General features: G+C 34.8%; 1 protein-coding gene across 1 annotated transcript; it reads right to left on the bottom strand.

The window, feature by feature from the left end:
* Positions 1–340: 340 nt before the first annotated feature.
* Positions 341–12,207, bottom strand: LOC146169902 (coiled-coil domain-containing protein 112-like). The gene is made up of 13 exons (XM_083389360.1): positions 12,110–12,207; positions 11,179–11,300; positions 10,953–11,042; positions 10,669–10,744; positions 10,134–10,305; positions 9,690–9,773; positions 8,963–9,112; positions 7,993–8,127; positions 7,259–7,354; positions 5,997–6,146; positions 4,905–5,000; positions 3,444–3,568; positions 341–875 (listed from the first exon to the last, which is right to left on the bottom strand). The coding sequence occupies exons 1-13, from the start codon at positions 12,205–12,207 to the stop codon at positions 845–847; spliced, it is 1,425 nt and encodes a 474-aa protein (XP_083245486.1). The 3' UTR covers positions 341–844.
* Between the last annotated feature and the right edge of the window lie 77 nt (positions 12,208–12,284).

The following is a 12,284-nucleotide window of genomic DNA, read 5'->3' as shown; positions in this document are numbered from 1 at the left end:
GCATGCTTTCGCTGCTGAATCTTGACAACTAAACACAATTCAATGTTTGACGACTTTTCGTTGCACCTCAAGTGTGTATTGAAAATGAACAATTTTTTTAATAAAACTAAATAAAAAAACATGCATTAAAGGCATATAATAACTATTTTAGGATTCGTACAATGTACAGTTTCATTTTGCTATATAGTAAAATTTTCTTACATTAGGATTTCAGACACACCTTAGAAAATACCAGTACTTGGGGACAACTGAAACGTGACTGCAAAAACGCTGTGTCTTCAGACTTTGCCTCAAAGTTGGAACATAAACATCATATATGAAACTTTATTTATTACTAAGCGAAACTACGATAACATCGCACTTTGTCCAACTACGAACCTAGAGCAGGGTTCACCGAAGTACGATCTGCGGGCCAGACACAACCAACATAGTTAATTGCATCGGCCCGCGGCATATTTCCTCAAAGAAGGTAAAGTACAGTTTAAATGTTGTAGGATGCAATCCCACTAAATTTGGATGAAATTTAAAACTGAACTACAATATATAAAAAGGCTTACTACAATTTTTATTGCATAGTTATTTATATGTCCTTTATTTAACGCTAATTAAGATAAAAAACACCCAAAAATTATACATATAATCCGGACCGCAATCGCCAGGCCTTACAGTTATCGGTATCCGGACTTGATGAAAAACGTTTGGTGAACCCTGACCCAGAGCAAAAAGCATTGTATTCCGTACGAAACTTTTGAAGAAATCCTTTTAAAAATGCACAATGTTTGGAAGGATAAATCAACAACCGAAAGGAATTGAGCATCTATTTTGTCAGGTCTTGCAAGTATAGTCAAACTCCTTGTCGCCATGTTGGAACAGCTCTGTGGAATGTTCAAGTGCAAAACATCGTACATTTAATATTCATCACAAAACTCCTAACCATATTAGATTTGCTAGTGCTAAATAAAACCAGTTTAAGAAAATTGGTACAAAATCAGGGCTACGGAGTCGGGGCCCAACGAAATCGGTTTATTTTGCTGGAGTGGGGTTTGGGACTCTGGTAAGACTATACGATATTCCGAGTGCCGAGTCCGACGTGCGCAGTAGCAAATTTTAAAACTGATAAAGCCGAAAAATTTAAATTATAAAGGTGGAATAGCATGTGGTAAAATATTTGCCAACCATGATTTTTGGGTGGATGAGTTACATCACAGCCCTATGTGTGGATTACTGGTCATTCACCCTATTTATAGTTACTTAAATGGGCGGAATTAAGGTCGGATAGAGTCAGACTCGAGACTCGACAAAATTGGCCGGAGTCGGACCTAGGACATGCTTTCATTTTTTGGTCGGAGTCAGACCCGGATTTTTTTGAACCGACTCCGCAGCCTTGCTCCACAGCACTTCACAACCAATGGGCCACGGAAACATTTTAAAAGTTGGCCACCGACAAATTAAAAAAAGGTAGATTTATTCAAGAGTTTAGTTCGAATTGTGTCGCTATACTATTTTACAGGAATAATTGTTTGGGGAGAATTTGGAAAAGGATATAAATAAAATGAAAATTTATTGTTAAGCAAGTCAAGTCAAGTCTTTTCAAAACAATGACGTAAGCGTACTTATGTCAAGTAAATAACTTCATTGCAACACTTAAAATAGCTTACAAAGCAAACACCAAAGCGCTTTTTGTAAGCTGATTTAAGGCGTGGCTCGAAACACAAAACAAAGTGTTAAAAGTAAGTTTCAGTTTAGTGTGCGTTTGGAAACACCGGGGCCATTGCTAGCGCGGTTCTTTATTGACTGATAAATCAACTCGAATGTCAACTTGTATCGAACAATCGAGAATGATTTCTCGGAGTAGGAATAGTTAAGGTCCAATAGGTCGAGTAAATCGACATCATCTTGATAAAGATGTTCGATACGCACGTCTTCATCAGCTAATGTGAAGTGCCTATCGAAACTTACCAAGATAATGGCGATTTACTCAACCTCTTTGGCTTTGACAGTTATTATTAAGATATTTAACAGACCCGTGCATAGTGCACCAAAGTTTGGGACAAACAAGACGGACAAGTCCTATTATATTTAATAGTATGCGCGATAGTATCGATTCACGTAGATACTGGGGTGGTATTGGTGTCGATCTGATACCAAATTTATACAGAAATTTTAGCAATAATTTGCAATTTAACGCAGCGATTTGTACCTAAGGTAGTTTTTTGAATTGTAAGTTGACAACAGATGAAATTAAACTTAATAACGATAAGCAAAGTTTGGCCTAATAACCTGGAAAACATTCTTTTTAAACGTTTCAATGTTAAAGTAGTTTGCTTTTTTGAGCATAGTGATGACGTTACTTGGTATTAGACAGGATTCTTTATGAGAAAAATATGTGGTATCGGTATTGGAATGAAAGTTATGACAGATACCTATAAGACAGTTGTTCTCACCTTTTTTTGGCCGCGAGTCAAATACTATGCATTAGTATAACAGCGGAGCTTTGGCGATCAATTACTTACATTTGACTTTTGTAAGTGGACAAAACGTCATCGTTCTTATAAATGCAAATTGCAACATTATGAGCCTATCATCAAAATTTTCTTTCGAATAATAGAAACTGCCCGAATCCGAATGGTTAAAACAAACGATCCTGGTTGCACATTAACGATAAAGATTGAACTAAAAGAACTTAGTTGAATTTTTATGAGCCATGTCTTTGTATTTCTCTTGCAGTTTTCTCAAATTTCCGAGCAATCTTGCTGAGAACCAAGTCAACAAATCTGACCGTGTAAAACTACTGCAGTCGGCGACCCAACCAAATCAAACGGCCACCCAACTTTAAGGCGCGACCCATAGGTTGAGAAACACTGATGTAAGGGTTGGCAACACCAATTACTTCGCGTCCCCCGACCCCGACTGAACAACAAGATTTATTTTTAGCTTTTTAAAATTAGATTAGAATTAGACAATTTTTGTTTTCTCAAATTAGATTAGAATTAGATAATTTTTGTTTTCTCAAATTAGATTAGAATTAGAATTACCAAATTCTTTATAACCAAAATTTAAACTAGAACTATAATTTTAATTATGCACAGTCAATTTAATTTAATCGCAATTTATTCTTATAAGAATGTGAATGGCAATTTTTTATGTGTTATTTTTTAAATGTTTTAGAATGACATACGTTTTTCAGGTTGTAAAAACACCGTCGTTCCAACCAAAGGATATTAATTTAAATTCTTTGTTTCGACTGACTGTCTAAAAATGCTGCTGGACAAAGCAGCATTTTCTGACAAATCCGAATTAGATTACAACTAGATTTAAAGCACACAAGCAATTCACAAACTAGATTAGAATTAGCCGCATTTTGCTCTAATTCATCAGAAAAACTAGAAATTATCTAGTGTTCAAGTCTGTGCGGACCTAACACCTCAAACAGCATTACCCACCTGTGCGGCATATGCATCACTGGGTCTTTCGGCGAACCATCCTTGTCCTTTTGCTTCTGACGTTGTATCCAGGCGTCGGTGGGCCGGTAAAGTCGGTTGCGGTCCGCTAGAGCTGTTACTTGTACCTGGCGTTTAGGCAAGAGGTGTAAGAAATGCTAAAACGAAGCTCCACCGGCACTTATTCCAATGTTGTAAACAAGTCATTTTAAACTGACTTAAGTCCCAGTCAAATAATTGGTGAAATAAATTAAGTCCAAGTCAAGTCCTTTTGAACAAGTTAAAGTCCCAGTCCAAGTCAACAGTTGCCCAAGTCAATTCCCGGTCAAGTCATATTAGGAGGAAATCAACTTCAAATCACGTCCTTATCATAAAAATACAACGTCAAAACATTAGGATTGTTAAACTCATATGATTGCGAGGAATAACTGAACAATAAAACAACACACAACACATAGCAAGTGAATGTGCAAAAATAAGGATAAATAGCACAACTTTATAAAAGATACCTAAAGAAAATATTAGATTTCAACCCAAGTCATTTGTTCAAAAGACTTAAGTCAAGTCAAGTCATTTTGCCATGAAGACTTAAGTCATGGCAACACTGATCCATTCATGGGAAAATAAATAAGTAGCGAAAGGATGCATCCTGCATACGTAGCCGAAGCGTTAGAAAAATAAATAAGTACTGGAAGATCTTCTTTTTAGTATACTATGCCTAACAGCAACAGGATATTTTTAGGTATAACTAACCAATATAAACTGCACGAGTGCTATTTTAAAAGTTGGGATGTCCGATCATATCGGATTGGAGCCGATACCCGATTCCAAGTGGTTGTATCGGTAGTCGCCCGATGCTAGGGTGGTATCGGTGCCGATCCGACAATTTGTAAGGTTATCTCAGTCATGATTGCAATCAAACGCACTGATTTCTAACTTTAAAAGGTTACAGTTCTCAAAAAATAATAGGTTAACATCCGAAGGTAACTAAACTTTTTAAAAGCAAAGCAGGTTATTGCCCAAAAACCCGGTAAACCTAATTATGGTTACAACCAGTGCACCTTTCAATTTTTCTGCTTAACGTTTTTGAGCTTAGTTTTGACGTCAAATGGCATTGGGTCGTGATACTTTAAACTGGGGTCAGGGGACCCTTTACGGTACGTGGACTAGATTTGGGGGCCCGAGAAGGCCTAATCAAACGAATAACTTTTAAAAGGAATGCGTTTAACTGAAAAAAAAAATGGTGCCTTCTTCTTGGACTCAATTTCAGTTTTCCATTAATTGCCCTAAAATTAGCATATTAGACTTATTTATCGCGCAAAAGTTTACGAACCCCTTGTCTAAGATTTGTATTTGTCGGATTTCTCTCCAAAGTCTAAACGATCGATAGGATGTGACTTAAAGAAGTTCTAATCCCTTGTAAACTGCGGTAAAAGGTTGTGAATATATTGCTGAAATCCCAACCTCTCTTTTGCTTCTCGCAAGTCTCTCTTCTTTCAATTTTTGTTCTTCTTCCTTTTTGGATCGTTCTCTTTTCTTGTACTCGAGAACCTCTTGGTCCTATTAATAGAACATAACAAAAAAATCAATTTTAGGTCAAACCTATTAGTGAGTTTCGAATGCTGGGTGAGCAGTTCAAACTGTTGATCAGAGTTGGTGATTTATTAATGAAAACAAAGGCGGTCATCTGTTGAAAACTGTCGACAAGTTACAATTTCTAGGTTGCAAAATTTTCTTTCTTCAATACGTGGCTAACCAACTACTTGTTGGTATAGGGCCATGTTTTGAAAAAAGGGTACATATTAATCTTAAAATGAAATCTATCGCAATTAGTAAAACATTTCTCAGGTTAGTAAGTGGAAATTTGATAACAGATGAGCCACATTATAATAGATGCAATTCGTTCAATATAACGGTGCCTAAAAATAAAATAGGAATATTATTATCACCCCAAGATATTCAAGGAGAAAACCGCCATCGTTGGCCTTGGTTTAGAAGTCAAACTGTATGCAAAGTAACAACCAAATCCTGCTTGAATCTTCTAACGTTTTTAGTGACAATCTTAACCTTAGAAACCAAGTGGTAAATTATATTTCTTCAACGTTTTGGTGACTTATTCAAAGTATTTAGATGACTTTTGGAGAAGAAATATGATTACCAGGGGAGCTGTTTTTAATTAATTGCAAGTTTATAGTCGATTTTTTACACTATAAATCGGAGGTTGTTAACCAGTGGTACGTGTACCCCTCTCGGTGGTACAAAGCACTAAAGCAGGGGTACGACATGCAGTGTGAAATTATGCGTTATTTGGGCATATTTGTGACGAATGGGTAATTTACTAAAAGCAACAACAAAAAAGCCATTGGTAAATTGACTGATTGTTTGTGTGTTGTAAATATTGTTGAACTTACAAGACTATTTTTAGTGCATGCATTTAGCACGTAAGTAATTATTATTCCTATTATTACAATTTTATTTACTTCGTTCGACCATTGTGGACAGGGGGTACGAGAGCTAAAAAGGTTAAGAACCCATGCTCTAAATTAAAGCACATACCCTGGTTTGAAACCTCGCGATCTCCTGCAAAGCTTGCTCGCTCCTTGCCGACCTGATCTGCTCTTGCTCAGCATCCACCCTCCATCTCTCCCGCTCCTTCTCATCCTTCTTCTCCTTGAGTCGGAGTCGCGCTTGCTCCCGCACATCTCTCTGTGAAGGCCAATGGATAGTCGTGTGGAAAACAGACTCATATGTTATATACTGTGCTGTTGCTGTATGTAGAGGCAGGTGGTTTGTAGAATGTATTAGATGTTTTCGGTTAACTATTAAAACAGTGATTCTCAACCTTTTATGGCTTATGGCACCCCTCAAAAATAATAATAAATAGATTTGCGGCGACCCAACTGGAATTTTCGGCCCGCGGCAACCCCGGTTGAAAACCACCGTTACGTACTGTACAAACAGGTGGTTTGTGGAAAGTATTAGATGTTTTCGGCTAACCATTATAACATTACTACATTAACGCAGGTTATTTTAAAGTTCGCCTTTGGTGACCGCTAAGAATGGGGCCGCGACTATTTCATCTAATTTTTAAATGCTAATTCTCTGCTGTAGTTGCACAGGATGGCTATGGTTTTAGAGACCGTCAATACAGTTTCCGTACCAAAAGCTATCCAGCACACAACATCCCCAAAGAAATTTTAACGGCCAAATAAACATATTTAACTTGAATTTTTTTTAATTTTGTAAATATAGACCATTCTAATCGTTGTGGTAAAATTTTTCAAAACAATTCAAGTTTAATATGTTTATATTGACCTTAAAATTTATTTGGGGTTGTTGTGTGCTGGCTAGCTTTTGGTAGTTTTCGTCCCTAAAAAGCGCTGTACATATGTATAACTATTAATTGACTTTAAAAATGTACTGAATACTAATTACTACACATGTCAAGTTACACAAGAAGCAATTTGGAGTCTTGCCAATATTAGTTGATCTATCAAAGATTTTTACATAAGAAAATTGCTAGAATCATTAGCATCTGAAAATAAACAGTAGCACTTCATAGCATTTGATTTCTGTTGTATGGAGGGCTACGAAGTCGGTTAAAAACTGTTGAGTGCCAAGTCAGGTTCCAGTCGGTCAATTGACCAAATTAAGCAGTAACAATTCAGATTTCTTTAAAAAAAATTAGTCTCTGTTTCACGTTTTTAACTATTGACGTTTATTTAAAGTTAACAAGAGTTGAAACGCCTTGAAACCAAACAACTAAGGGTGCAGTAATTGCACTTAGCGCAAATATTACTTCCAGTAGCTGTTCTTACCAGCATCATTTCTTCTTTTTCCTTTGCTCGTTCAGCTTTCAACTTTTCCAGTTTTTTTTCTTCGGCCAATCGCTGAGCCTTTTCTGCTTTTTTCACCTATTTGCAAAGAACGGTTAAAACAAGTGGTTAATTTTTCAGACAGTAGTCACTGAACTTTTTTTATAAAGCCAGGTAACTGTAAGAAATAAAGGTTGTTGGCCGTTGGACTTTATTTCATTTTAAGAAAAAAATATATATATTTTAACATATATAGTAACCTTTTAAAAGTGTTTTATTTTAAATATTTCATCACAATGTAGTTTAAATTTGCTTCAAAAAATATTTCAGATAATAGACTATTATTCAGCGTGTTATAAAAACTATGGTCAAAACAATCAAACCCACTGGTTTTAGATAATAATTATTATTGGGTAAATCTGTAAACATTTTTCTAATACAAGCTTAAGATTCCTTAAACAAGTAAACTACACAAAAATACAAATGACTAAAGTTAACACCTTCTTTGCTGGTAGGTGTTAATGTGCTCTGCCAATCATTAAATAACTATAAGTTTTAGAGCAGCGATTCCTCAACACAACTTCAATTACAGAAAGTATCACTAAAAACTAAAAATGTTAAAACACTTATACAATAAAAAAAGAAAAGAATAAAACTGCTACATAAAAAGTTTGTTATGCATAGTTATAAAAAAAATGTCAAAAATTTAAATAATTGGTGTAAGTCAGTTGCCGTACTTTCCATTCTGCCAATTCTTTTTTCCTGGCCTTTCTTTCCAATTCCTCTTGTCTATCCCTTTCCTTTCTGAGAGCTTCTTGTTTGGATGCCTCCTCCTCAGCAATTTCAGTGACAGAAGAAACCTTTGCTTCTTGCTGAAAACAAAGAAGTTTCATTAACGCTCTGTGCGATAATTTCAATATTTTGTCAAGCATATTAAAACACAGTTTAAAGTAGGCAATAGGTTCTCTCTTGACATCCAAAGGTGCATTGCACCAGGTTTGTCACAAGTTCTTGCTGACTTTTGGGACTTTTTTGGTAGCAGAAAAGCTTTTGTTAGAAATATTATATGGAATTTTATACACTGAACCTTGATAAATAAAGTTTGAACCTTGATAAATAAAGTTTATTTGTAATGGTTTATCTCAAGGTATATATTATAGATGACTGTTGATAGTAAACATGCATTACTTTGCAATACCCGAGTTAGTTATTTGTTGACAAAACTAGCCAACAAGGCATTTTAATAAAACAACATACCAATTGCTAAAGTTTAAGTAAATTACATACATCAACACAGGGTTTCCCAAACTGTGGTCCGCGATGACTGCACAGGTGGTCCGATATGACAAGAAATTAAAAAGTCACATATATACGTTGTACAGTATAGGCTACGTACCTTTTTAATGGTGGCCGCAGTTATTCTTACTTGTTGCGCAAAGATTAGTGAGTAAAAAGTTGGTTGCGAGGCAGATATGAGAAACGAAGTGCGGTTATAGGATAATTTAATTGTGTAATTATACTGCCATTAAATTAGTTGTTAACTTCAGTAACTTAACTTTAATTGTATTGCGGTTCGCGAAAACACAGATTAACAAATAGTGGTCTGTGGTCCAAAAAAGTTTGGGAAACCCTGCATCAACAGACTGGACTAAATGGCTCAAAATTTTATTTATTACATATTTCAATGTAGATTTAAACTTAACAGACCTCCTTTTTCAGTTTCCATTCAGCAATGGCCGCTTTCTTTTTGGTCTGAAGTTGCAAATAGTGAGAATACCAGTTTTCGTGATCTCTCACGTTGAACTCATCTCGACCGGGAAGACTTGCCACAGCGGCAGACACGAATGAGGCCTTTCCCTAGAATAGATAAGCCACCAGGTGGCATCATCTTAGCTAATGCTAGGGATGTCCTATAGTTTGTATTTTGTTATGATTATGATACTTGCTATTTGGGCCAAACTAACGCGATCCAGTTAAATATCAAATGATTATTACGATCAAATAGGCAAAATTTGTGAAGTTGCAAACATAATGTTTTTTATGTCGCTAAGTCCCACAAACCATGGCTAAAATGCTCATAAAATTTGGTATCATATCTCTACAGACCACTCTAGTATTGAATGAGTACTGATATGAGTACCTATATAATATAAAATACTACTTGTAAGAATAATTGTTCATTACCATCTGACTCGGACTCGGTTTCTAAATTGTAAACTAGTGACACTAAATAACGTATTTTTAAAAACTGGATTTTTTTTCAAAAAAATCAACAAAAAAATGGGATTGAAAGCTTAAAAAAATAACCTATAAAAATAGGTCCCACAATTGTAAAAATCATTAAAAATAGTGCGAAAAAACATAACAACTGTAAAAATTGATAATAACATTGTGTAATACCAGCCTGGCAAATAAGCAGAAATTGAGCTATTACCTTAAATTTGTTTCTAACTTTAAGGAACGTCCCATGGTCATATTCATCCCAACCACCTTGCTGTCCAAACTGCGCCACATATTTCTGCAAAAAATAGTGTTAAAATGTAATACGAAGAGTAGTTTGGTAGTAAATGTAATTTATATATACTCTAATCACTAATTTAAGTAAGCTGAGCTCTTTTAATCAATTGGTATAATACAAAAAAAAAATCAATTTAAATGAACAATTACAAGCTTTAGTAGTAAGAATTTGAATTTTCTTTAAAAAAAACTTTTTATAGTGAAGATCTTATTAACGTTTCCTTTTTCAAGTAATTAGATTAAACCTACTTTTAATATCCCTAAAAATTGCCAATTCATTTATTTGTATAATTTGAGTTACAACAGAATGCATTTTTGATGCTTTTTTGGAAAGTGCCTAAAAAAGATATATTAAACTTACTTCAAAGGCCTTAACTTCTTCAGGCAGGTTTGATGAATTTGTGTGTTTAAAAGGACGAGGTCTTGAATGGTCGCTATTGGCACTTCCAGCATGTGACATTGTTTCAAGTCGACTGTTTATGATTTCTATGTCCCGTTCGGTTCCGGCTTGATCGCTTAACAAACTTTCAAACCTAAAACAAAATTTTGTTGAATGAAGTCATCTTATCGAGTTACAATCAGCAAAGAGGCATTAGGGTATCAGCAAAGAGTCATTACACAAAAGTTTATGGTATGACTTTTAATTCTGTATTTTGTATGGTGATTTACCTGAATCTGTTGCTTTTATTTTAAAATATTGTAAAGAAATTTTAGTCTTTTAAATTCAAATTACCAGCTAGCCTGATGGGTCAATATTTCAAAAGATTTTTTTTTTAAATGCTACAAAAAATATTTATTTTAAAACAAAAACACAAACTGGTAATTACATGTCAGAACAAAACGCTTGCAAAATGTCATATTTAATTTGTCATATAACAAAAAAATGAGGCACACACATCTTTCTTTGCTGCTCCTTGAAACTTGAAATTGTACTTTCAATTCCTTCCATAGCATCCTTTAATCGGCTAACGACTAAACAAAAAGTAGTCGTGATAATTTATCATGATAAATACAACGAGTTGACATGAATGTTTTAACGCGAAACTACAAATTGTGATAAACATTACAACCTAACTGGAGAGAAGGTTAGTTTGGATTGATCAACTATAATAGCATATTTGCCAGTTTGTTTCAGTTATAAACAAAGTGAAAAAAAATCCTGGATAAAGTCAAAACTCACACTCTGGTGTAGCATGCACATCCTCCAATTCCACCTGAAATGCCTTTACCTTGTTTTTCATCTTATAAAGATGTTGCTGAATTTTCAGCCCTGTAAATGAAGAAACATTATACAAACAAGCCAATTGCTCCTTGTTACAGCAAACATTTTAATTTTATTATGCATATCAAATTGTCCAGATTTAACAAATCACTGAATTTCTGTTTCAAGAGTAGAAAAATCTTACTTTCACTTTTCAGTTCTTTGTTCAGCGAACTTTCAACTCCATTGAGTTCCACATGAAACTTTTGGTTTTCTCCTCCCTTAAATTGAAGTTGAGTTGACAATTCTCGCTCGCCATTCTTGGATCTGGTCAAATATTACTCATTTAACAGCTAGTCCAGATAGGAAACTTGGGATATTATTTATTCAGATCACCCCCAAAGCAGACCTAACTTTTCAACCTGGCACTTGGATTACATTAGATAAGTTGTGCACATACTTAATTACAGAAAATTTGCCTAATTTAACTAATGTCTTACTAACTTAGGTTTGACCAGTTAAACAAAGGCCAGGTCCCAGTGTCTTTAAGTCACTGTTTTTGAATAACGTTACTTAATATAATTATTCAAAACAAAATAACATTTGTCTTAACTCATTGAGTCAATGAATTTTTTTTTTTTTAATGTACAACTTTCTTTCACATGGTACACCACGCACAGCACGCTTCAAGTTAGGTCGTTCATGTTTTACATAATGTTGTTTTAAAACTATTAAGTGTACCCGTTTTTTAACTTTAACACTTTTTAACAAACGACTTGATCTAGACCTAGATTCATATAACAATGAACTGGACAGGGGTTCAATTGGCGTTGGCCTAGAATCCCACCATAGCGTTTAAACCATTATTAAATCAACACACAATATTTGGGTTAGGGTGTCGGTTAATGTTTGGGTTAGGGTGGGTAAAGTATTATTACATTTATTATTTGTTATTAATGCTCAATCCACCTAACCCGAACTCGCACCCTAACCCAAATAATGTGCGTTGTGGTAGGATTCCAGATCAGCGCCATTTGATTTGGTAAAAGCACTTAGAGTTAGACGTGAGTTTTTTCGAAAATACTTGTTAATCTCATCGAATTGACTTCAAATCTTAAGTTTTCCTGCGAACTTACTGAAATTTTAATTGCTCCCAATCTCTAAAAAACTTGCTTTTCTTTGATGCTTCAATGTTTGATTTCCAATTTTCGACGGCGCTCTCAGAATTGGCCATGTCCTGACGCCACAAAAAACGTTATTGTATAAAAGTTCAGGACAGAAAATATTTCGCGACAAAACTTTTAAAATATT

Source organism: Ascidiella aspersa, chromosome 1 (genome assembly GCF_963924565.1).
Source record: "Ascidiella aspersa chromosome 1, kaAscAspe10.2, whole genome shotgun sequence".
NCBI classification, from domain to species: domain Eukaryota; kingdom Metazoa; phylum Chordata; class Ascidiacea; order Phlebobranchia; family Ascidiidae; genus Ascidiella; species Ascidiella aspersa.
This window is presented reverse-complemented; position numbering and strand designations above follow the sequence as displayed.

What these genes read in the sequence shown, in the direction of transcription:
- LOC146169902 (XM_083389360.1), bottom strand. Translation starts at nt 12,207, where the DNA reads ATGGCCAATTCTGAGAGCGCCGTCGAAAATTGGAAATCAAACATTGAA. An exon ending in AAGAAGTTAAGGCCTTTGAA is followed by an intron (nt 9,774 to 10,133) that starts GTAAGTTTAATA and finishes TATTTTTTGCAG; the next exon opens with AAATATGTGGCGCAGTTTGG. An exon ending in AAGTTAGAAACAAATTTAAG is followed by an intron (nt 9,113 to 9,689) that starts GTAATAGCTCAA and finishes TATCTATTCTAG; the next exon opens with GGAAAGGCCTCATTCGTGTC.